Source organism: Nuphar pumila, chromosome 1, assembly GCF_984573655.1.
Source record: "Nuphar pumila chromosome 1, dmNupPumi1.hap1.1, whole genome shotgun sequence".
Lineage (NCBI taxonomy): Eukaryota > Viridiplantae > Streptophyta > Magnoliopsida > Nymphaeales > Nymphaeaceae > Nuphar > Nuphar pumila.
Genome location: NC_143249.1, coordinates 21,728,637 through 21,756,113, shown reverse-complemented (window position 1 = coordinate 21,756,113; position 27,477 = coordinate 21,728,637). Strand labels below are relative to the sequence as shown.

Here is a 27,477-nt window from a genome sequence, read left to right as displayed (position 1 = left end):
GACTCCACAACTCTTCAAGTTGAATGATGTTACCCACGCTGGAAGGAGTCCTCAGACCCCTCTTCTGTAAGGGTAAAAACTCTGAATCAGACTCCACAACTCTTCAAGTTGAATTATGTTACCCACGTTGGGAGGAGTCCTTAGACCCCCCTTTCTGTAAGGGTAAAAACTCGGAATCAGACTCCACAACTCTTCGAGTTGAATGATGCTACCCACATTGGGAGGAGCCCTTAGACCCCTCTCCTGTAAGGGTAAAAACTCTGAATCAGGATTTACAACTCATTTAGTTGAATGATGCTACCCACACTGTGAGGAACCCCCAAACCCTCCTTCTGTAAGGGTAAAAACTCTGAATCAGGCTCCACAACAGTTAATGTGCAGGTCAGTCGGTGCTTGATGGAGCAATGTAGGATCTTCTGCTGGATGTACACAGAAGTAGAAAGAGAAGGGAGAGAGAGTGTGTGAGAGGGTTGATGTTCATGGCCTACTCCAGGGGAGATTTCTTTCTCGGATAATCCTGCAGTGCAAAGACTGGGTCTTAAATAATCATCTTCGGAGCACTTAAGTCTTTACAACCACTCCTTTTCAAGAATCGTCATTTTTTTTTGCACCAATGGAGGAGAGGGTACTTAAGTCTTCGCAATCGCATCAAACTCCAACGCTAATTAATGCTAACAAACATGAAGATACGAGACGCACATGCTTATATACGTGGTGCTCTTTGGGACCCCGAACATGAGATGTAGCTAACTCCCCTGTTGGGGAGGACATATAACCTGCTTCGCTCTTTTATAGCCCTGCTTGAGGGTCTGCCTGACCCAGCAAGCTTATTAAAAAATATCTTAAAGAAAATACCAGCCTATATAAAATTTATAATATACAAAAATATATAACGCTATCGAATTCGGTACCATTCAATCTTTGCTCCCAAAAAGAGGGAGAGAGAGAGAGGCGATTAGCGGATGATGGTGGTGGCCTTCAGAATGGTCCCTCTTCTGGGGATTGAGGCCAATCCATCGTCGTCTTCCACATGCGCCGCCGGAGTTGTTAGCCGCGGGGCCATCTGCTCGGCACGGCCACCGCTGACGACGAGGCGTGTCCTCCTCTCCTCTCTCCCCATCAGCGCCATACTGCTCCTTCCCAACTCACCAGTCCTCTCCGCCTCTCCACTGCCGCCGTTCGACCCCGTCGCCCCTTCCGAGAGTGAGGCCAGCTTGGTGCTCCAGAGAAGGGTCGATGAAGCCGTTCAATTACTCGACAAAGGAAGGGAATTTCAGGCCAAAGGCGACTTTGGCGATGCCTTGAAGTGCTTTTCGCAGGTACCCACCTCGTCCATCTCTCTCTCTCTCTTTCGCTCTGTGTGTGTGTGTTATTACTGCCATTGATTTGGTGAAAAAAACAGCAGAAACAATGCATTATCTCATTAAAGTTGTTGGTTAGTGTGAGAGTGATGGAGCCTCGGCCTTCATGGATCTTCAGTTCTTGACCAATTTTAGTTTTTGCCTAAACGGATAGCCTTATTGAACTCTTCTCTGGTTGCACCTGAAGAAACTGTATGCTTGTGATCAATAGTATGTCGATTGCTGAAGCCAATGTAAGGGAAAATCTTGTGCTACAATAACAACAACTACGCCTTCATCCCAAAACAATTGGGGTCGGCGATATGAACCAAAAAAGAAAATCATTTTGGGTCTTCCACATGAATCCTTCTCCTCCAATCATTTCTATCCAATGCCATGTCCTGGGTGAGGTTCAAAGCATTCATATCCTTTCCTATCATTTCCATCCATGTCTTCCTAGGCTTACCCTGACCTCTTTTAACTAATATATTTTTCCATTTCTCCGTCCTTCTAACTGGAGCATCATTAGGCCTTCGCCGAATATGTCCAAACCACCGTAAACGATTTTCTCTCATCTTATTTTCAATGGGTGCAACGCCTACCTTCTTAAGTATCTCCTCGTTCCGAATCTTATCTTTTATTATATTTCCACACATCCATCTAAGCATACGCATCTCAGCTACACTCATTTTTTGAATATGATGTCTCTTGGCAGCCCAACATTCCGTACCATATAGTAAAGTGGGCCTAATAGTCGTCCTATAAAACTTTCCCTTCAACTGCAATGACATTCTACGATCGCACAACACTCTAGTTGCACTTTTCCATTTCTTTCACCCAACCTTTATCCTATGATTTACATCTCCATACTTTTGAATGATAGATCCCAAATATTTGAAACAATCATCTACTGATATTTCTTGCTCACCAAGCTTCGCTACACTCTCATCACTACTTTGTTGCTTACTAAACTGACATTCCATATATTTTGTTTTACTCTTACTCAACTTAAAACCTCTTGCTTCCAATGTTTGTCTCCATAATTCTAACTTAGCATTAACCCCAGCTCTAGACTCATCAATCAAAACAATATCAGCAGCAAACAACATACACCACAACACATTTTCTTGAATTGATCTCGTAAGTTCATCCATCACTATAGCAAATAGGAAAGGGAAAATCTTGTGCTAAATTAAAAAAAAAAAATTGAGGAAATCGCGGGAAAATATCCGCATATATGACAAATAAAAAACATAAAAATGACATGTATCAAAAAATACAAAAAATTAAAAGGTGTTTTTATCATATTAATATCACAACAGAAACACAATATTTTCAAAGTAAGTGAAATTTCAATATCACATTTTTTGGAAATATCCAGGCTTCTGAAACTATTGGTACAAAAAATGACACAATTTTTGAAATATCATGCATGTTTGTTACAATAGGATAAAACTACCGAGCTATTAGGTCTTAAGAGCCGCTTCTTAATGTATATCTTCATCAAAATTCTCATTGATAAAGTTTAGCTCCCTTGCTTGATGGGGATGAAGTTGCTTGCTTTTGCTGATTGAAAAGGCTTTATAGGTTTGCTACCTGAATTGCCTTTCTATGAGAAATTATGATCCTGTATTGATTCTTGTGTTGGGCAAGTTTTTTTTTTTTTCGGATATTGGTACTGCAGGCATGAAACAATCCATCTGGTATGGTCTTACGTGAAAGTATTTAATAAGACCAGACAAGAAGGCACTCTATTCTGCAAGCCGTACTCCCTCCTCTTTGTTGCTTAAATTGAACAAAACATGATCCATTTCCTTACAGTGGAGGCAACTTAATTTGAATTTGATAAACCTGATGGCATTGATGGAATACCTGCCTCCCTTAAGATATTTCTGTCATATCTTCGAATACTAAAGAATTATCATAATGTGCTTATCTTGATAGTTTGGATTTCAAATTCATTGCCTAAGTGAGCCACTTATGTTGTGTGCATGTTTTTGTACAGTTCTTCGGGCATTTATATGCTCGTATTGCATCATTCCAACATTATCAGCAAAGGATTGCATCTGCATCTCACACAAGTGACATTTTACCACACTGGTTATTGTCCAAGTGATCCCTAAGTAGTTTTACTGTTTGACCACATGCTCCACAGATTACATTACACTTTCTTTTTCATTTCTTCTATATGATGAAGCTATTATCATTTGATTTTCTTTACAATTGGAAACAAAACCTTCATATGACCTTAACCTACTAAACTGTCATTGTGAAGCTCAAGCTGCTCACTTCAACCCACATGAACATGATCCATTGTTCTAACGCATGTTCCTTTCATAAACAATGCCTAGAATTGAAATGCCATAGACAGCCTAGAAAAGAAAACTTTGTTAAGCCTGTTTGCACTTATGCCACATGGTGAGTGTGCCAAAGAATCATACTATTCATTTTTGGCACATTGGATAACTAATCAGATATTTTTCTATGATCACTCAAGCCCTAATTAGTCACATTTATCTTGATTGTTCACACACATGCTTGTAGTTTGTTCTGACGTTTTGTTCTTTTCACCTGAATTCTTGATTGCGATAATGTAATGCTATAGATTCTATATTCTTTGAGTTTGTCATTTAGAGTTGTGTAGATGAACTTGTAAACTTCATCCTTGTGGTTGCATCTTACATGAAACTTTGATATCCTTCTTACCTCATGGTTTTAAATCATTGACTCGTCCTGTGCCTTTAATTTGCATGAATCTAACCTTCCTTATTTTGGATGTCATCCAATGCTTGGTTTGTGGAAGATCTTGCACAAAAATACCACTTCAGGTGCAAATTGAGGTAGCTCTTGGAAAAAATGACTTTTAGGGTTCGGTCATTTATAAAAATGTACCTAGTCTTTGTTTTAATAATTCTAATTCATATCTAGAAAAATTTATAACTCAAAATGATACCTTATTTTATCGTTGCTTATTCAAATTCATACATCTGGTAACTATTCTCCCTCTAACCATATTAATAGTTACAAAATTCAAAACTATACTAGTTTTACCCTCATTAATTATACTTTTTTTTGCCCATTTTACCTCTCTCTCTGATTAGCAAGCTGGGGTTAGGCAGAACCCCTACCAGTACAAAAGAATAAAACTTAGATCATATCGAGAATTAAAAACCATCAAGGGCTGGGAACCAATCAGGTGGTTTATCCTTCCAGACTTTATCCTCAATGATGCCATCATGCAACCTCTCCAGGCTACGGGCAACTAGGTTACATTCCTTATCCACCAATTAGCATCACACTTGAGCAAATTCAGAAAGTTGACCAGTAATATCTGTATGTATCCATGATGGTTTACCTCTGCCTTCCAACATCCTATTTGTAGCTGCAACAATGTCCTGCCTAGAAGGTTCTATTAATATCTTCTCACTATTAGGAATGTACTTCAAAATTTCTGACCACATCACCCATTCTCTCATATATGTTGAATAGTGTAATATTCAGTTGTATCATATGTATTACTTCTCATTTCTGCTACCCCACTGTATATGTATATATTATTATTTATTAGGGGTAGCAATGTAACTTGTTAGGTGGTTAGAGGTCAACAATATTTGTCTTGTACTGCAAGGAGGGGTTCAATCCCTAATTGTTGTATGTTTTCCATCTCGCAATGGAGTTTCATGTTTTCCCTTCTCTTCTCTTCTCTTCTCTTGGTTTCATCATCCTCTATCCCTGAGATTGGTTTTGTATATGGCATCAGAGCCAATTCCACCATTTACAAGAGGCTCTTTTGCTGTGGAGGTAGGAAACTGCTTCATTCATCTGCATTGAGATCTATGCCAGATGATGTCATCTTTAAGGGGTTGCATGAGTTAAAGGTTGGCATCTGGCAAATCCAAGTTTGGGCTTTGACAGAGGCAGATTTTAGATGGTTTCTGAATCAAAGAACGGGCAATTTGGATAAGTATCTGATTTTCTGTGAACTTTCTTCTATTTTCTGGATATTATGTGAAGTTCAGTCCAGATTTGAGAAATCTTATGTTTCTTATCTTATTGGTAGATTTTAAAGGGTTGGGTTACTTTTATTTTGATCGTTTTTTGTGTTAGTAGTTTGGGATCTATTTTGTAAGGTGTTATGAAGGATTTTTGGAGTTTTATTGATGTTTTTGAGGGTATATAGAAGGCAGTGCCCTATTTTGAGGTTTCCTATGACCATCGGCTGAATGTTTTGGGTCTCTATTTCTGGGCTTCTTGGTTTTGTAGTGTGGCTGACTTATTTTGTGCATCTTGGATGCGATATTAGCCCATTTTGTGCACTTGTGAGGAGTACTTCTAGATTTTGTGTACAATGACCCAGTAGCACTTTATTGATTGTGAGTCTGCATGTTGATATGGACAGTTGCTTATTGATATTTCGGAGTTTGCTCTTTTGCAGCATATCTGTGGTAGTGTTCTTGTGCTATTTGCAGCATATTTGTGGTGGTGTTCCAGTGCCATCTGCTTTTTTTTCTTGTGCAACAACATATTGTAGTTGGGGGTTATAGAGAGTATGGAGAAGGAAAATATCTAAATTATTTCCGTGAAGTTTGATGGGACTAATTTTGCATATTGGGTAAAATTTATACAAATGGTGATCAAGGATCATGGACACATTGGATTCTGGGATGAGACCAATGTTAAAATGTAAAACTGTACATATATGTATATATAATAATATTATATTATTATATATATAAATACATTTTTAATTTCTTTCTTTTCTGTATTTTTTTTCCTTTATTTTTATTTTTTGTCTTTATGTCATCTAGTTCAGTTTGAACTAGAATGACTGTTGCTAGTCAAGTCCTGTCTAGACTTGACTAGCAATAGAGCTGTTGGACTGACACAGTCCAACAGCTCTTAATAGAGCTGTTGGACTGACACATTCCAACAGCTCTAAATAGAGCTGTTGGACTGTGCCCAACAGCTCTATTGAGTCCTCTTTCAGCTGTGTATATAAAGGGGTGCAGCCCCTCTTGTATTTCACTCCAATGCTTCTTAAGCAATTGGTTTTTCATATCAATAAAGAATACATTTTTATTTTTATTTTGTTTCCAGTTATACCCTTTTTAAGGGTTATGCTTTAGTGTCATTCTTGACACTTGCTCTTGTTAATCAAAGCTCGTGTTTCGAAGATCCCCATTTCATTTCATGGTATCAAAGCCGCGGAAGTACTAAATCTTGAGGAAAAGCTGCCTCGGTTTCCGTGCCCGTTTGCAAAAGTGTTCGCCACTTGAAGAGAAGTGTTTTATCACTTCATTGGAGAAGATTTCACATCTTGTTGTATTGTTTTTTTTTTTTTTCTTTCTCATTTTCCTTCTTGTTTCTCTTCTATCCCTATTCTTTCTCTCCTTGTAATCGATGGATGACAATGATAAAGTCACCATCATGCCTATGAAACTAAGCGATACGAACTATGTAACATGGGCTTCAATCATGAAGCACCATATATGGGGAAAAGGCTTATGGGGGATTGTGGATGGTTCCGATTCGGAACCTAAGCTATCTCTTACTAAAAAGGAGGGAGATAAAGACGTCCCTCTATCGGAAGAAGAGAAAATCAAGGCTATTGCCTCATACGAGAAGAAATGGAAAGAATGGAGAATATCTCATGCGAAGATAATGTCATGGCTTATCAATAGCGTTGACATTAAAAAATGCTCAAGTCTTGCCAAATTTGATCATGCCGATAAGGCATGGGAATACCTTAAGAATATGTATTCCCTTAAAGATATTGCACACGTGTGCAACCTCCAAGAAAAAGTTCGAATGATGACACAAGGAGACAAAACTATTCGTGAATATTACAATGGGTTGTCCGAACTTTGGGAAGAACTTTCCCTTTTAGAACCAAAGTGGCATTGTGCCGAAGACATCGAGCTTCGTCAGAAACAACTCGATGTTGAACATTTTTACCAGTTTATCACTGGATTAAGGCCGGAATTTGAAACCACTAAATCGGCCCTACTTCACCGGGGAAAAATTCCTTCTATTGTGGAAACTATTGAAGAGTTAACAATGGAAGAAAATCGTCTCCGGAAAGGTTCTTTAAAAATTGAAGATGATTCCGTTTTAGCCGTGTCTAGACCAGGGAATCATGTTCGATCATATAGGCCTCCTCACTTTAACCGACAAAATGGTGACTATGATAAGAAGAAAGTTATTTGTCATCACTGTCATGAACCGGGACACTACAGGCCACAATGTCCCAAACTTAAGGAGCTGAGAGAAAAAAGAGCTGCAATTGCTGGATCGGAGCCTAAAGATCAGGATGCACCAGTTTCCCTGGCCCAACTAATGGAGATCCTTCAGCCTCTCATCAAAGGTGCCTCTTCCTCATCTGAAGCTTCAACCGGCGCAGCAGCCTCATCTTTTTCTGATTTAGGTAAAATTTCTTGGCTTCTTGACTCTGGTGCATCTTTTCATATGACCCCAAATAATCAAAGTCTATCCAAATGTGTTAAAAATAAAACAAGTGTGTCAAAGGTCTTTACTGCTGATGGGACTTCTCTTGAAATAGAAGGAATAGGAGATTTTGAAAAAATTTATAAAACAAAAAAATTTTTTATTCCAGAAATTAGACATGTTCCCAAATTAAATTTAAATCTTTTATCTGTATCTCAAATTTCTGATTATGGGTGTAATATTTCTTTTTCTTCTCATGGTTGTTGGGTACAGGATCGCCAGTCAGGCAAGCTGATTGGGGAAGGCCATAGAGAAGGAGGACTCTATTACATGGATTTTTTGGAAATGCCGAAGAAAGCTTTTTGTTATAATATTCAAAAAATAGAGTTGGAACTGTGGCATAAGAGACTTGGTCACCCACATATAGCCAAAATCCAACATTTTCCAAATCTAGGGAAATTTTGTAACTCTGAATCATTTGATTGTAAAGATTGTATTCTCGGCAAAATGAAAAGATTACCATTTCAGAACAGAACCTTTTTCTCTTCAAGACCACTTGAATTAATACACTCGGATGTTTGGGGTCCTGCACCAGTAATTTCTAAAGGAGGATTTGTTTACTATGTTATTTTTGTCGATGATTTCTCCCGACATACGTGGATGTACTTTCTCAAACATAAGTCTGAAGTATTTTCATACTTTCAAACTTTTCATAATATGGTTAAAAACAAATTTCAAAATGATATTACTATTTTTCGCACAGATTCAGGGGGAGAGTTTTTATCCATAGATTTTCAAAATTATCTTAAATTGCATGGCATCACACATCAAAGATCTTGTCCTTATACACCTCAACAAAATAGACTGGCAGAACGAAAACATCGTCATATTATAGAAACCACTAGAACTTTATTAATAGCAAATCAAGTCCCTAAAGACTTTTGGGCAGAAGCTGCCTTAACTGCCACCTATCTCATTAATAGGATGCCATCTTCTTCGTTACAAAATATCACTCCCATTGAAAAACTTATGAACATTTCTCCAGACTACTCTAGATTAAGAATATTTGGGTGCAAATGTTTCATATTTACTGACAAAAATGATAAACTTTCCCCTCGTGCGATTCCCTGTGCCTTTTTAGGATATGCTGAAAACCAGAAAGGTTATAGATGTTTTGACTTCAAAAATAATAAACTATATGTGTCTAGAAATGTTTCCTTTCTTGAAAAGGAGAGCTTCTTTGATTTTAGAAAATTAAAAGACGTCACTGAGTACTCCTTTTTGCTAGATCTAACATCAACATCTGATGAATATGACCTTGATTGTAACTTTGATGATGATCCAAGAATTATTGATCTTAATGTTGAAAATGAAGAAGTTCATAGAGATACTAGTATTCAATATTCCAGGCGACAAGAGTCTAATACTCCATGTGCACTTGAGAAATATTCTAACATTCCAACTAGACAATCATCCCAAATCTCGAGGCCTCCAGAAAAGTTTGTATCATACGAGTCTTTCTCACCCACATATAGGGCAGTTATTGCATTAATTCACTCATATGAAGAACCATCCACATATTTTCAAGCAAAAAATGATATCAAATGGATAGAAGCCATGAAAGTTGAATTAGATGCACTTGAAAAGGCTTCTACATGGAATATTCAAGATCTTCCTCCAGGGAAGAAAACTATAGGATGTCGATGGGTTTATAAAATTAAAACCAAGAGTGATGGTACTCTTGAAAGATATAAAGCCCGTTTAGTAGCCAAAGGTTATGCCCAAGAATATGGGATTGATTATGAAGAAACCTTTGCTCCGGTGGCTCGTATGACTACTGTCCGAACCTTAATTGCCTTAGCTTCTATCAAAAAATGGTCTATTTTTCAAATGGATGTCAAAAATGCTTTTTTAAATGGAAAGCTAGTTGAAGAAGTATATATGGAACCCCCTCCTGGTCTAAGTATTCCTAAGGGTAAAGTCCTTCGCTTAGAAAAAGCTCTTTATGGACTTAAACAAGCACCAAAAGCTTGGTATGATAGGTTTAGTCGTGTTATGATTGATATTGGTTTTCAATTCTGTTTAACTGACACTGCTTTGTTTATTAAGAATTCTGATGCAGGAATCATTGTGCTTCTTCTTTATGTGGATAATATGATCATCACCGGAAGCGATAAACAGGGAGTTGAAACAATCAAAACACTTCTTAAATCTCATTTTGAAATGACTGATTTGGGCTTGTTGAGATATTTTTTAGGCATTGAAGTTGCTTATTCTCCTAGAGGATATTTATTATCTCAGACTAAATTTGCTTTTGATATTGTTTTCAGGTCTGGTATTACTGATGATAAGAAAGTTGACACTCCAGAAGTTGTTAATGTTAAAATGAAGATTGATGATGGAGAACTTCTTGCAGACCCTACTCCTTACAGACAGCTTGTCGGGGCACTTTCCTATCTATCCATTACCAGACCAGATATAGCACATGCTGTTCATACAGCAAGTCAATTTCAACATGCTCCTACTTCTGTTCATATGGGAGCAGTCATGCGTATTATCAGATACATCAAGTCCTCTCTTTCACGAGGACTTTTCTTATCTTCCTCCTCTTCTCTTGATTTAATTGCATATACTGATGCTGATTGGGGAGGTGATCCCAATAACAGACACTCAACCACTGGCTTTTGTGTCTTTTTAGGGGAATCATTAATCTCGTGGAGGTGTAAAAAGCAGCAGAAGGTATCTCTCTCATCCACCGAAGCTGAATACAGAGCCATGGCAACCACGACCATGGAAGTAGTTTGGCTCCGACGACTGCTTGCTGACATGGGAGTTGAAGCAACAAAGGCTTCACAAATGTGTTGTGACAACAAAAGTGCGATCTACATTGCCAGTAACAGAACATTCCACGAACGCACCAAACACATCGAAATGGATTGTCACTACGTCAGAGAGGAATATCTACACGGGATAATTGATCTGCCATATGTCACTTCAGAATATCAGTTAGCAGACCTCTTTACAAAGCCTCTCGCTGCTCCCCGATTTCACTTTCTCTTAGACAAACTTTCGCTCATTGTACCGTAAGTTTGAGGGGGAGTGTTAAAATGTAAAACTGTACATATATGTATATATAATAATATTATATTATTATATATATAAATACATTTTTAATTTCTTTCTTTTCTGTATTTTTTTTCCTTTATTTTTATTTTTTGTCTTTATGTCATCTAGTTCAGTTTGAACTAGAATGACTGTTGCTAGTCAAGTCCTGTCCAGACTTGACTAGCAATAGAGTTGTTGGACTGACACAGTCCAACAGCTCTTAATAGAGCTGTTGGACTGACACATTCCAACAGCTCTAAATAGAGCTGTTGGACTGTGCCCAACAGCTCTATTGAGTCCTCTTTCAGCTGTGTATATAAAGGGGTGCAGCCCCTCTTGTATTTCACTCCAATGCTTCTTAAGCAATTGGTTTTTCATATCAATAAAGAATACATTTTTATTTTTATTTTGTTTCCAGTTATACCCTTTTTAAGGGTTATGCTTTAGTGTCATTCTTGACACTTGCTCTTGTTAATCAAAGCTCGTGTTTCGAAGATCCCCATTTCATTTCAACCAAGCCCAAGGCAAACGATGTCAACTATGAGGCGAGTCTTGTAGAATGGGAGAGGGACAGTGCCATGGTGAAGTTATGGCTTTTGGGGTTAATAGAACATAATATTTCAGTGAATATCATGAAGTATAAAAAATGCTAAAGATGCTTAGGCTTATTTGAAGCATGTGAACAGTCTAATTGGGTGAAGAGGGGTATCAATTAGAACAAGGGTTGAAGTCTCTAAGGCACGGGAGTGAGTCCATTCAGGACTTCTATGCTCGCTTTCAACAAGCATCAGACACCTTAACATCTATGATGGGAATCATGAAGTGTAATAAATGCAATGGGTGTGTTGAATGCAAGAATCGGGATGTTGAGGCCAGGGACAAAAAGTAAGTGATTGATTTTTTTTATGGTGCTCCATCTCGAATTTGATAGTGTGTACAACAACATACTTCATCGGTCTTTTCTCCCTACCCCAGTGCAAACATTAGGTGAGCTTCTTACAAAAGAGACTAAGTTCAAGTCTCTTGGTAGCTAGCCTCCAACAGAGAGTGTACTTACAATGACCCATTAGTTCAAGGGTCGAGGTGGAGGTAGAGCAAAAGGTCGGTCTGATGGAGGACATGGTGATATGAGCTCCATCCAGTATCATTATTATGAGGGATATGGATATATGAAAAATTCATGTCCAATGCTCAAGAAGAAGAAGGGTGGAGTGGTAGCTGCTTCTACAGAGGAAGAGGGCTCCAAGACAAAAGTCTGACATATCTAATGTGAGCAATTTTGGTTCTCAGTCTAGTGCTCCTTCCATGTCTAGCTCAGTTGAGATTATGAGCAGCACCCACCATCAGTTGTTGGAGTGGATGCAGCAAATGCAACACTAGATTCAACAGTTCCAGCTTTTTGTGCATTCTGCCACACCCTCCTCTACCTCTGGTCCTCCTTTCTCTAGTAGTGCTTATGTAGGTATTCTTGGTAGCCCCCATGGTTAGTTGATAGACTCAAGAGCATTCTATTATACGACAACTCATGAGTATATCATAACCAATTGTCATCCATGCAGTGGTGTTTTCGCACTGCAGATGGATCTTTGATGTCAATTTTGAAAGTTGGTATTGTGTCTTCTGCTTCCTTTTTTGGGAGTAAGCTTAATATTTCACAAGTTTATCATATTCCTTCATTGACCGTGAATCTTATTTTTGTTGATCAAATAACTACTCAATTGTAATGTCACATTTTTTCTTGTTGACTATGTTGTGCATGATCAACTATCAGGGAGGAGGATTGGATTTGGTCTTAGAAAGGGTGATCTATATTATCTGGATTGGTTAGACATGAGCAAGTAGAGGAGATGTGAAGTTGGCTTGGGTGCTACTAATTTAGATGAGTCATTTTTGTGGCACCAGAGACTGAGACATATATCCAGCTCTAGGTTGCAATACTTAGTCACTTCTGGTAGTCTAGGAGGTGCAAGATTGTAACATTTATAGATTGGCCAAGGGTCATGCCTTGCCTTTTGGAGTCAAAGAGAGGGAGTCCCATAGTCCTTTTTATCTTGTGCATTTTGATATGTGGGGTCCATCTCCTATTTTGTCCAAGGGGGGGTCATTATAATTTATCGCATTCATAGATGACTATACAAGGTTTACATGGATTTATTTTGTGAGAAATAGAAGTGAACTTTTTGAGATATTCAAGAAAATTTTCAATGATTGAAAATTAGTTTTCTGCAAAAATCAAAGCCCTTTGTACCAACTCTTGAGGATAATATGTTAGTCCCATGTTTGATAATTTCTTACAGGATAAAGGAATTAAGCATTATAAGACATGTCCCTACACTTCAGAGTAAAATGGTGTGGCTAAGAGAAATAACAGATACATATTGGAAACTACTAGGACCTTGCTATTTCGCGGAAATATACCTAGGGAATATTAGACTGATGCAGTTTGTATGGCAATTTATTTGATCAATCGTATGCCAACTCTTAAAGGCTATGTCACATAGGTGTAGGTATGAGTGCGGCGATGCAACACTTAAAAAAAACTTGGGTGCGGGGTGCGTGAGGGTATATATATATATATATATATATATATATATATATTGTTAAAATAGAGCATGCGTATGGATCTGGATCTAGATCCAAATCCATACGCACATCAATCCTTTTAACTATGTTGTTGACGTCTTTTTCATTAATGACATTTATGTAATATGATTGTTGTGGTGTGATATTTTAGTCCCCATTGTAAAAGTGTTTTAATATAAAGAGACTAGGGCTTGGAGGTGGTTTTAGCTTTTATCGCCCCAACCATTGTGCAACTCTCTCTTATTAAATCTGCTGATAAATTGAAATATTCCATAGAAAATAAAAAGAAGAGGAGGAAGAAGAAGAGGGGAGTTTATTGGGAATCGACAACCTCCTTTATTTTCTTATGTGCTGCGGTAAACCCCTTGATTAGATTAAATAGGGTTACAACATTTTTACAAGGACAAAAATGCCCTGTATTAGAAATACATATTACATTATAAAACTTGTGAATGGATATGGATCCTTTATTGGATCCATATCTGATCCATATTCTAATACCCTCCCTCAAGTTGTGCATGGGTTCGAACCATGTGCAACTTGTTCTTCAAATACCAGAAACGGTGATTTGTGAGACCCTTTGTGAACATATCAACAACTTGGTCTTCTGAAGGCACATAAACCGGTTCAATCTCTTTGTCTGCTATTTTTTGTATGATGAAGTGTTGATCAATCTCAATATGCTTGGTCCAACTGTGATGGACAGGATTGAATGCAATTTGTATAGCACTTTTATTATTACACATAAGTGTCGAACTTGAGATGTCCTCTCCCATCTCTTTAAGCAAATGTCTAATCCAGGTCACTTCTGCTGTGGTAGCTGCCATAGATCTATATTCTGCCTCTATGCTAGATCTTGCCACTGCCTTTTATTTTCTGCTACTCCATGAGACCAAATTTTCTCCAATAAAAATACAGTATCCTGAGTCAGACCTTCTCTCATCTGGATCTCCTGCCCAGTCTGCATCTGTATATGCCAATATGTCACGTTTTGGTGTCTCCCATGAAGATTGTATATATGTGAGTCAATCACCCACTGTGCCTTTTAGATAACGAAGAATGCATTTAACAGCAGCCATGTGACCAATCTTCAGTTCATGCATGAATTGAGATACTTGATTAACAGAATATACAATGTTTGGTCTAGTAAAAGTAAGGTACTGTAACATACCCACCAAACTGCGATACTTGGTTGCATCAAGATATAATTCAACATCACAAATACTGAGCTTTTGGTTGATAACACTAGGTATAAGCAGAGGTTTGCAATCTGTCATTCCTGCTTAATCCAGAAGATCAATAGTGTATTTGTGTTGAGTTAATGACATTTTCCCACCCTGTTTGTCCACCTCTACACCAAGAAAATATCTCAGTTCCCCAAGTTCTTTCATTTTGAACCGCATACTCAATAAATCTTTAATTCGTTGAATATGGTCTGGAGCATTACCAGTGATCACTATATCATCAACATATATAAGCAAGAAAACAGTAGTAGTATCGTCCCTGAATATAAACAGAGAATGCTCTAGTTGGGAACGAAAGAACCCATGGTTCTGAATCTCTAATGAAAAGCTTTCAAACGATGACCTGGAGGCTTGCTTCAAACCATACAGGGCGCTGGTTAATTTGCATACATATTCTTTTGGATTTCTCTCTGCATAACCTTGAGGTTGTTCTATGTAGATCTCTTCTTTTAAATCTCCATGAAGGAATGCATTTTTAACATCAAGCTGACTAAGGGTCCACTCATGTTCAATGGCCAAGCCAAGTATGATACAAATAGTTCTCATCTTCACTACTGGACTGAATGTCTTATCATAATCTTGACCGTATTCTTGAGTGAAACCTTTGGCAACAAGGCATGCTTTGTACCGTTCAATGCTACCATCCGGTTTATATTTGAATATTATATACCTATTTTGAACCAACATTTTATCTGGAGGGTGACCAACTATCTCCTATGTTTGACACTCATGAAGTGCCTCGATCTCTTCATTCATCGCTTCAATCCATTTGTTGGATTGGATAGCTTGACAAAAACCAAGTGGTTCATCCTGTTTTTCAATCTTGGATAGAAAAATCTGAAAATCCATAAAAAAGTTATCATAACTAACCCACTTCTCAATAGGATGCCTTATCATACCTAATCTTCTTGGTGCCTCTCTGTTATTAGACAATGTTACGTGTTCTCCAGTAGGTATATTTGTTTGCTCTCTGGGTCTTCTGGTATAGACATTACCTTTGTATCTCAGACATTCTGTGTCTAATGCATCATCTGAAACCGTCTCACCATGTATGATTTCAGGGGCCAAAGTAGATTGTTCTGCAACATGTGAAATAAGTTCAGCACTGAGCCATGGGTCATACCAATTAGCAATTGCATCCACATGTTCACGATCATGACCTGCTTCATTTCCCAGAAAACAATTTTCATCAAAAATAACATTTATGGAAATTCTAATATTCTTATTGACAGGATCATAGCACCTGTACTCCTTGTGCTCATCTGCATAACCTATAAATTGACATACAGAGCCTTTGTTCTAAAATTTAGTTCTCATGGATTTATCAATGTGTACATAACATGTGCATCCAAAAACTCGTAGCTCATCATAATTAGGATATACACCAAATAGAACATAATGGGGAGGTTGATTTTCAAGAATAGGCATAGGAAGACAATTTATCACATAAGTAGCAGTATGAAAAGCTTATGTCCAAAGATTAATATGTAAGTTACAACCATGCATCATACTCATTGCATTCTCCACAATATGCCTATGTTTACGTTCGGCAATTCCATTTTGTTATGGGGTGTACGGGTAAGAAACTCTACGATGCATCCCATTATCTTCAAGAAAATCTAAAAATTCTTTGGAGGAATACTTACCGCCCCCATCACATTGGAGAATTTGAATATTTTAGGAGAATTGAGTTTTAACGTAGGCATGAAAGTGACAGAAAATAAGAAAAACTTTTGATTTATGCTTCATAAAGAATATTCAGGTAAAGCGAGAGAAACTATCAATAAAGGACACATAGTATTTGCTTCCAGAAAAGGAAGGATTGAGCGCAGGACTCCAAACATCAGAACATATTATTTCAAAAGGCATGGAAGCTCTTTTATTTATTTGATGAAAAAGAAGTACATGACTCTTGCAGACCGGACAACTGGGACATATTTTGTCCTTCAGTAATGAAAATGAAACAGTCTCTGGAAGAAAACCATGAGACACTAGCTTTTCAATAAAGACTTTGCTACAATGACCAAGACGAGAATGCCAAAGATCAGGCTTATTAGATTTGGATATACTTAGAACATCTTTAGAGACACGATCAAACTTAGGCTTCAGGACACTGGAGACTGGATCTTCATTGAAAATATACATGTTTTCACGCCGCTCTCCTTTAGCGAACGTCTGCTTCATTTAAAGATCCTTGACAAAGACAAAAGTAGGAATAAATTCCACAGATGAATTGGTAGAATCAACAAGCTTAGAAACAGAGACAATGTTTTCTTTATATTTGGTGCATGGACAACATTGGATAAATGAATGGATGAAGACTCAGACAAAGGAATGAGGACATTGCCTACGTTTGAAATAGGGTGGTGAGTCCCATCTCCAGTTACAATATTAGATTTACCAAAATATGGGATCAAAGTAGAGAACTTACCTGCATTTCCAGTTACATGAGTTGCTGCCCCAGAGTCCACATTACCAAACTCCATCATTATTCTGTTTCAAGTTCAAGTTGGCCATTGCAGACAAGAGAAGATTCTTAGCATCATCACTGACCCGAAAAGTACCTGCGGTTCCTGGTGTGGCCACATTTTTATGGTTTTGCATTTTGAGCCAGCAGTTAGCCTTAATATGGCTACGTTTGTTGCACAGATAGCATGTGGGAACACTCTTTGAAGAGCCGGTAGTGAAATTTGGCGTAGGTAGCAACCCACGTCCGCCCTGGATTTGAGCTCCTCTACCTCTGCCACGCCCCCCTCTATAGGAAAGATCTCCTCATGTGCGATCAATTGTCATGCCTGTGGCAAAAACATCATGCGTAGATGATTGCCCTGCTGAAGTATCAGACATGCTTTTCAAAGGCATTTTGTACTGGAGCAGTTTAGCACATAAATCCTCAAAACTGGGCAATGTAGGTAAACACAATAAAGAAGTGACAAGAACATGATACTATGTCCCAGGGCACTCAGCGGCTGCTCCACTTTTTCCTTATCTGATACTGGATATCCGACAATTGCTAATTGATCTGTGATGCTTTTAACTTGATTTAAAAATTTAATAATAGTCATTGACCCCTTTTTCAAAAACTGGAATTCATACTTGAGGAATAACACTTTAGCTTTTGATATCTGAGAGTAAGTTTGAGCTAGAGTCTCCCATAGTATTTTAGTTGTGCAATCATCAAGAATAAAAACTAATACCTCTTGAGACAATATGGAAGTGATATACACGACAAGGGCCTGATCGCGCTTCATCCAGGCAACAAAGGCAGGGTTGCGAACAACGTTTGCCAGTCCTCCTTCCTCTTTTGTTTCTTGTGTGATAAACTCTGAAGGCGTTGAAACTGAGCCATCCAAGTGACCTGAAAGATCTTGACTTCGAATGAAAGGAGTAATCTGCCTTTTCCAAGTCAGATAGTTATTTGAATTTAATTTTTCAGAGACAAGCTGCCCAGAAAGTTGGAAGAAAGACCAGAGTTGACAGAAGTATATATTGACAAACCTTGGAAATTTATATTGAGGGATTAAGAGGAATCAAGAACAAGAACAATAGCTTTAAAGGGAAATCTGAAATCAAAACAGCGAAGCAAGTTCGATGTGACTGATTTCAGATTGATTATAGGACCACAATAAAGGAGAAATAACTCACATGACACAGTCGGCAGGTGAAGGAGAATAGCAGATTTTAGAAGATGAGGTGCAGATTTGAAACAACAACAACAACAACTACGCCTTCATCCCAAAACAATTGGGGTCAGCGATATGAACCAAAAAAGAAATTCATTTTGGGTCTTCCACATGAATCCTTTTCCTCCAATCATTTCTATCCAACGCCATGTCCTCGGTGAGGTTCAAAGCATTCATATCCTTTCCTATCATCTCCATCCAAGTCTTCCTAGGCCTACCCCGACCTCTTTTAACTAATATATTTTCCCATTTCTCCAACCTTCTAACTGGAGCATCATTAGGCCTTCGCCGAATATGTCCAAACCACCGTAAACGATTCTCTCGCATCTTATTTTCAATGGGTGCAACACCTACCTTCTTACGTATCTCTTCGTTCCGAATCTTATCTTTTATTGTATTTCCACACATCCATCTAAGCATCCGCATCTCAGCTACACTCATTTTTTGAATATGATGTCTCTTGGCAGCCCAACATTCCGTACCATATAGTAAAGCGGGTCTAATAGTCGTCCTATAAAACTTTCCCTTCAACCGCAATGGCATTTTACGATCGCACAGCACTCCAGTAGCACTTTTCCATTTCATCCACCCAACCTTTATCCTATGATTTACATCTCCATCAATTTCTCCATACTTTTGAATGATGGATCCCAAATATTTGAAATAATCATTCACCGGTATATCTTGCTCACCAAGCTTCACTACACTCCCATCACTACTTCGTTGCTTACTAAACCGACATTCCATATATTCAGTCTTACTCTTACTCAACTTAAAACCTCTAGCTTCCAATGTCTGTCTCCATAATTCTAACTTAGCATTAACCCCAGCTCTAGACTCATCAATCAAAACAATATCATCAGCAAACAACATACACCACGGTACATTTTCTTGAATTGATCTCGTAAGCTCATCCATCACTATCGCAAATAGGAAAGGGCTTAAAGCAGATCCTTGATGTAACCCAACCGTTATCGGAAAATTGGTTGTCACCCCTCCACAAGTGCGGACATTGGTTACTACTCCTTCATACATATCTTTAATTATACTAATGTACTTGAGAGAAACACCTTTCTTCATCATTGTCCACCAGAGAACGTCCCTAGGTACTCTATCGTATGCCTTCTCTAAATCAATAAAAACCATATGCAAATCTTGAAAGAAAACAGATATTTAGTCGCTAATTTTAGAAATATATGAGGATGACTACAGATGCAGAAATGTTTTAGGGTTTAAGAGGAAAGATAGAGAAAGACACGACAGGTTTGAAGAGAATATCTTAAATCTGCGATAAGAGTATTGGATTTTTAGGAAATGTGAGGTAGAGGAAGAAGAAAAAGAAAAAACGACAAACCTTTAGGAGACGAAGATAGAAGGAGAAGAAGAGGGCGACATGAGGCAGATCAGCACTCGTTGACGAGAAGGAAAAGACGACTTTTCACGCCCAGAAATTCCGCCACTCTGATACCATAGTAAATCTGCTGATAAACTGAAATATTCCGTAGAAAATAAAAAGATGAGGAAGAAGAAGAGGGGAGTTTACTGGGAATCGACAACCTCCTTTATTTTCTTATGTACTGCGGTGAACCCCTTGATTAGATTAAATAGTCCTCCTTCCTCTTTTATTTCTTGTGTGATAAACTTTGAAGGCGCTGAAATTGAGCCATCCAAGTGACGTAAAAGATCTTGACTTCGAATGAAAGGAGTAATCTGCCTTTTCCAAGACAGATAGTTATTTGAATTTAATTTTTTAGAGACAAGCTGCCCAGAAAGGTGGAAGAAAGACCAGAGTTGACAAAAGTATCTATTGACAAACCTTGGAAATTCATATTGAGGGATTAAGAGGAATCAAGAACAATAACAATAGCTTTAAATTGAAATTTGAAATCAAAACAGCGAAGCAAGTTTGATATGACTGATTTCAGATTGATTATAGGACCAGAATAAAGGAGAAATAACCCACACGACACAGTCGGCAGGTGAAAGAGAATAGCAAATTTTAGAAGATGAGGTGCAGATTTGAAAGAAAACAAATATGAGGATGAATACAGACGCAAAAATGTTTTAGGGTTTAAGAGGAAAGATAGAGAAAGACACGACATGTCTAAAGAGAATATCTTAGATCTGCGATAAGAGTATTGAATTTTTAGGAAACGTGATGTAGAGGAAGAAAAAGAAAAAACGACAAACCTTTACGAGACGAAGATAGAAGGAGAAGAAGAGGGCGACATGAGGCAGAGCAACACCCGTTGACGAGAAGGAAAAAACGGCTTTTCATGCCCAGAAATTCCGCCGCTCTAATACCATATTAAATCTGCTGATAAACTGAAATATTTCGTAGAAAATAAAAAGATGAGGAAGAAGAAGAGGGGAGTTTATTGGGAATCGACAACCTCCTTTATTTTCTTATATGCTGTGGTAAACCCCTTGATTAGATTAAATAGGGTTACAACATTTTTATAAGGACAAAAATGCCCTGTATTAGAAATACATATTACATTATAAAACTCGTGAATGGATATGGATCCTTTATTGGATCCATATCCGATCCATATTCTAATACCTCTCTCCCTCTTCTCTATTTTCTGTGCAGTTTGAACTGTGGAACAAACCCCTCACGATATCTCATATGGTATCAGAGTTGCGGTTGCGGAACCCTACCAGAAGAATGCTCAACGAGATCTGAAGAAGCAATTTTTTTTTCATCGAGATCCTGACTCCGTATAAACGAAGCCCTTTGTACAAAGGTCATATGGAAGCTGTGAAGCGCATTCTACGCTATTTAAAAGGAACTATTAGGAGTCAGACTTGTTTATTGCAAGAACGTTAACCTACATAAAGTACATGAACTCATCACTTATACAGATGCAAATTGGGCAGGGGATCTAGATGAGAGACGATCTCTCTCTGGATATTATGTATATATTGGACACAATTTAGTATCTTAGAGCAGTAGAAAACAAAAGGCAGTGGCATGATCGAGTATAGAGGCTGAATATAGGTCGATCGTTTCCGGCACGACAGAAGTTACATGGATTAGACACTTATTGAGTGATCTTGGGGAGACAATTATTCGATCATTTCTTCTATGCGGCAATCAAAGCGCAATAAACATTACATGTAACCCTATTCAGCATAGCAGAACGAAGCATAATGAGATTGATCAACATTTTATACGGCAGAAAGTCAAGATGAAAGAGATAGAACTACGCCATGTTCGAACAAACGATTAAGTGGCAGACTTGTTTACCAAAGGGTTAACAACACGTCAATTTTGGCTATTAAAGAGCAAATTGTACATGCTCCAAAACCATGTACAACTTGAGGGAGGGTGTTAAAATAGAGCATGCGTAATCCAGATCCATACGCACGCCAATCCTTTTAACTATGTTGTTGACGTCTTTTTCATTAATGGCATTTCTATAATATGATTGTTGTGGTGTGATATTTTAGTCCCTATTGTAAAAGTGTTTTAATATAAAGAGATTAGGGCTTGGAGGTGGTTTTAGCTTTTATCACCCCAACCATTGTGCATCTCCCTCTTCTCTATTTTCTGTGCAGTCTGAACTGTGGAATAAACCCCTCACGATATCTCATATATATACATATATTTTAATAGTTAACAGTAACACTAATGAACTAAAAACAATTATCATATCATCAATTCGTCATGCATAAATTCGTACAATAAATCAAATTGACAATCTACAATTGTCATTCCACATCAATAAAAAATAACACCACAATTAAATCAACCTAAATATATTATGACTACGCTAAATCATCAGCAAAGCCGAACCTAGCAACCCTGGGTTCGGTTCTTCTAAACCCAAGTCTGGGTTCAAGTTCTGCCAAACCCAGGCTTGGTTTCAGCTTACTAAACCCAACAAGCCTAGGTTCAGTTCTGCTGAACCCAAGCTTGAGTTCAGCATAGTCGAACTCAGCAACCCTGGGTTTGGTTCTGTTGAACCCAGGAGCCCAACCTAGTAGGGTTCAGCAGAGCTAAACCCAGGTTTAGGTTCTGCTGAACCCAACAGAACTTAACCTAGGAGCCGAACCCAACCTTGGGTTCAGCCCTTGCGGCAATGAGGAGGGGAGGAGAAAGAAGGAGAGAGAGAGAGGAGGAGGAGGAGAAGGAAGAAGAAAGAGGTGGAGGAGAAGAAATAGAAGAGGCAGTGGAGGGAGGAAGAGAAGAAAACTTATTTGTCGCCATCGCTGTTGTAGGAGGAGGACCATCGCTGCCATGGGAAGAGGAGGAGGTCGTTGTGCTGCCGTAGGTAGGAGGAGTGGGGACGGTAGGTGTGAAGGAAGGGTCAAGAAGGGGGGGGGGGTGTTTTACGCAAATGTGCCCTAAAACCTCCCCTCCTTAAAAAGCATTTAATTTTTTTTTGGACCGAATTTCTAAACACTTATAACTTTGGGTGTGGTTGACCACACCCAAGGAAATTTGACTGCAACCGGTGCAACTGTTTTTTATGATTGCCACACCCGTACCCGCGTCACGTCGATGCAGGTGCGAATGACCCTTTACAAGAGTCTGTGTGACTTAGCTTGAAGGTATATCTTCATTCCAAAAGTTATATGGTACCGACCCTAATTATAGCATGATGAGAGTATTTGGGTGTACTTGCTTTGTATTGTTACCTAGTAGATACATAGTTAAACTTTCTCCTCGCACAATAAAATGTTTCTTAGGTTTTTCTTATAGCCAAAAGGGGTACTAGTGTTATGATCCAATGTAGAATTGAGTTTGGACAAGCCTTATTTTAGTCAAAGTAGGGTCAAAGAAAAGAATATTGTTGATTTTTCATTTTTTATACCAATTCTTATGGAAGCAAAGTTAAGAGATATCTGGGTGCCGGGGGAGGTAACTCAAGGGGGAGATAGTAGATTTGGCCAAACTTATTCTAGGAGGCAAGAAAATGTGGTGGAGATGTCGTTTCTGGATCAAATTGAGGTAGAATAAGTAGGAATTATAAAGGTCATTTTTTTTTATCCCCTCCCTGTTGATTTCGTGCACGTGAGTTTGGAGTCTCAATCCACATCTTCTTCTCCTCAGGTATGTCAGTAATAATTTTTGTCCCTCCTACTCACTTTAAATCCTATGAGTCTTTTACTCGTCAGTATCGTGCCTTTTTACCTCTAATTTACTTCTATGTCGAGTTTAGTTCTTATGTAGAAGCAACTTCTTGAGAGGAGTGGTAGCGAGCAATGGTTGAGGAGCTACAGACTCTTGAAAGAATGCATGTTTTGAATCTTATGCATCTTCCATGGGGCAAGAATATGGTTGGTTGTAAGTGGGTATTCAAGATAAAGACTAAAGCAGACAGGTCAATTGAGAGGTATAAGGCCATATTAGTAGTCGAAGCATATAGTCAGTAATTTGGAATCAACTTTGCTAAGACATTTGCCCCAATTGCTCACATGACTACCATACAAACATTGCTTGTTGTTGCAATAGTGAAATGGATTATTTGGCAGTTGGATGTGAAAAATGTATTCTTGAATGGGATTTGGATGAGGAGGTATATATGGAACTTCCACATGATTATTCAGACTCTTAGGGAAGGGTGCACAGGTTGAAGCGAGCTCTATATGGGCTTAAGCAAGCACCTCGTGCTTGGTTTGAAAAGTTCAGCATGGCTATGAAGTCACTTGGATTTGAGTAGTCATCATGGTCCTGCTTTGTTTGCGGCTTCCTCTTCTCAAGGGAGATGTATGTTGCTCTTGTATGTGAATGATATGATTATTAGATGAGATGATATAGATTAAATAATTGATACCAAGAGCAGGTTATCTGGTATTTTTGAGATGAAAAATCTAGGATACTTTAAATATTTTCTAGGTTTTTGGATTGCTTACTCTAGAAGAGGGCTCTTGTCACAGCATATGTACGTTGCAGATCTTGTAATTAAGGCGAGATGGACAAATGACTTAAAAAGGGTGACTATGCCTATGAAAACAAATATCAAGCTGAGAAGTTTAGATGGAGAGAAACTTGAAGATCTTGTGGTATACAGACAACTGGTGGGAAACTTGATATACTTGACTATCACCAAACCGGATATTACTCGTGTGATGCATGTTAGTCAATTCATGAGTTCGCCTACGTCAATGCATCTTGCAATTGTGCTTAGGATTATTCGATATGTGAGAGACATTATGCACTTCAGGATATTTTTCTCTTCCTCGTCCTCCATGGATGTTAGAGTCATTTGTGATTCAGACTTTCAAAGATCAACCAAAGATTGTCTCTCTACTATTGGTTTTTGCGTGTTTATAACTTTATTGAGAGCTCATTGATTTCTTGGAAGAATAAAAAGCAACAAGTTGCTCCGTCTATCGCAAGGGCAGAATATAGTGTTATGGCTCAAGCTACCGCTGAAGTCATACGGATCAGATGGCTCTTAAAAGAGCTTAGAGTGACAGTTTTTGAGAGAACACCTTTATATTCTGACAATATGAGTGTCATTTATGTTGCCAAGAATCCCGAGTTCCATAGAAGAACGAAGCATATTGAGATTGACTGTTATTTCATCATAAGGGCCTATGAGGATGGCGTCATTGCTCTAGAGCATGTTGGTACAAAGGAGCAAATAGCATATGTTTTCACCTAGAGTTTGTTACCAGCCCTTCCTTTCCAAACTTGGGATGATTCCTCTTGCATCATCTCAAGATTGAGGGGGAGTGTTGAATAGTGTAATATTCAGTTGCATCATATGTATTACTTCTCATTTGTGCTGCCCCACTGCATATGTATATATTGTTATTTATTAGGGGCAACAATGTAACTTGTTAGGTGGTTAAAGGTCAACAATATTTGTCTTGTAGTGCAATGAGGGGTTGATGCCTATTTATTGTATGTTTTTTCATCTTTCTTCTCAATGAAGTTCCACGTTTTCCCTTATCTTCTCTTGGTTTCATCCTCCTCTATGGCTGAGATTGGTTTTGTATAATATACAGCTCTCTCTCTCTCTCTCTCTCTCTCTCTCTCTATATATATATATATATATATATATATATATATATATATGAAAAGAGAAAAGGCTAACTAGAAACTAACCACAGGTAAGCTTTTGGTTAACCACAAACTGAATCAGGTATGCCTGAAGTACAATTTTTTTTTTGGTATAACTGATTTATAACAAATTTTTGGATGCCTTTGTCAATAAACCTTACTAATAAGAAGTTTTCTCTGAAATACTTCAATTTTTTTATGCAAATCAAACTGGCTGTTTTTTTACAATTGGCAATGTAAAACGATGGAGAAGTGAAATTTGAATAAATTGTCACTTATGGTAACTCTTTTGGGAGAGGTGGATGGTGTGTCGTCCATGTCTTATATGTCCCTCTATTCTCTCTCAACCAGTGTGACAAATATCGCGAGATTTATGAAAATCTCGCGAGAAATTGCCTGAAAGTTTAAAACGGTAATCTCTCGCGAGATTTTCAAAATACCGTGAGATTTATGAAAAAACATAAATACCGCGATTTAAATGCGGTATTTATGTTTTAAACGACTATTTATCGCGGAAAAAATCCTATATTTTTATTTTTAAATAATTTTTATTAATATTTTCTTATAAAAAATAATTTTTAGATTTTTTAATTAATTTTTTATTGCCGAGATTTTGCCAAAAATGTGAGATTTATGGAATTTTTTCAATTTCTCGTGAGTTTTTGAAAAACAAGAAATTGCCGATAAAAACTTTTGTCACTGCTTTCAACCACCCATGGACTGGAAATGGTCCCATTTATTATAAAATAAGTCGTTTTGAGCATTGCAATCAACAAATTTATTATCATACATATCCTTTAAGTGAGCTGTGCTTCAGTTTTAGGTGTTTTTATTTGTTCAACAATGTGTGCATGATTTGCTCTAACATTTACTGGTCTGTTTTAGGTGGTTAAGGATTACAAAGATTTTGCTTTCTCAGACTATGCAAGAGTAGGGAGAGCTCTGGCACTATATGAGCTTGGTGACAGAGATCAAGCAATTGTGGAAATGGAAGATGTTTCTATATCTCTTAAGGGATATCCAGGTACGAAAATTTTGATGCCATTCTTTTAGGTCGATTCATTCAGCGCTTACACAAGCCTAACGTTCTCAGCATTTGTTTTTTAATTGGTTGGGTGCATTACAGAAGTACATGCAGCTTTAGCAGCAGCACTCTACGTTGACAAACACGCTTCTTTGCTAGCTGAGAACCAGTTCACAATTGCTACAATCTTGGATCCTCGCTACGCAGATATCTCATATGTAAGAGAAACCAAGCACTGGCCTCCAAGTTTAGTTGCCTCTTTGCAGCAGTTCATTACTTTGTCCTAGATATTGTTTATATGTAAAACTGTATTATAATGCTATCTTCTGCCCGAGCCAGATGTAATGTAGCCCCATTGATTTCTTGGGTTTCATGAATGAAATGAAACTATCTCTTTTTATTCTTGGTTTACCATGGACTTGGTTCACTTGAATGATAACTTCTGCTTTTTGGAGTGGATATTGTTTATATGTAAAACTGTATTATAATGCTATCTTCTGCCCAAACTAAATGTAATTTAGTCCCATTATTCTTTGTTTTTTCATGATGAAATGGTCGCTTGTTTTCCTCCACCATGGACTTGAAAACTTTTGCTTTGGGGAGTATTCCTAGCTGGAATGGAAGCACTTCTTCCGATACCCCCCATCCTACCGCCCTCCTTTTCTCTTTATGTTTAGTCTTGTGTCTAGAATCAAATACAATTGTAGTTGTGGGGAATCCATTGACCCTGTAGCCAATGCAACTGGCATCCCTTTTTTATTTGAAACTGGCGTATGATTCATGGTTCATGTCAGTTACTCGGGTATTGCCCCAGGAATGGCCAAACCCAAATCATCCTTAATAATTGCTGATTGGACTTAATTTGAGGAACCAAATCAGAGTCCCGAGTAGTATGGATTTCTCAGTGCCTCGTTAGATCAGACTCAATGTTTGCAACCCAGCTGAATTTGATCCTGTTAAATCCCTATCAGGATCCAAGATTTGGCATTAATTTTTTCATTTGAATCTAAAATAGTCTCTTTACAGCCGGTCCAAA

At 38.0% G+C, this 27,477-nt stretch overlaps 1 protein-coding gene across 1 annotated transcript; it reads left to right on the top strand.

Moving 5' to 3' along the window:
- Positions 1-913: 913 nt before the first annotated feature.
- LOC149848308 (uncharacterized) lies at positions 914-26,952 on the top strand. The gene is made up of 3 exons (XM_089990011.1): positions 914-1,319; positions 26,303-26,441; positions 26,544-26,952. Exons 1-3 carry the CDS (start codon positions 963-965, stop codon positions 26,726-26,728), a joined length of 681 nt encoding a protein of 226 aa, XP_089846137.1. The 5' UTR covers positions 914-962; the 3' UTR covers positions 26,729-26,952.
- Positions 26,953-27,477: the final 525 nt, after the last annotated feature.

Bases quoted from the DNA above. Each gene is read 5' to 3' on its own strand.
- LOC149848308 (XM_089990011.1), top strand. From the start codon at position 963: ATGATGGTGGTGGCCTTCAGAATGGTCCCTCTTCTGGGGATTGAGGCC. The intron at 1,320-26,302 runs GTACCCACCTCG...GGTCTGTTTTAG, and splicing joins CCTTGAAGTGCTTTTCGCAG to GTGGTTAAGGATTACAAAGA. The intron at 26,442-26,543 runs GTACGAAAATTT...GGTGCATTACAG, and splicing joins ATCTCTTAAGGGATATCCAG to AAGTACATGCAGCTTTAGCA.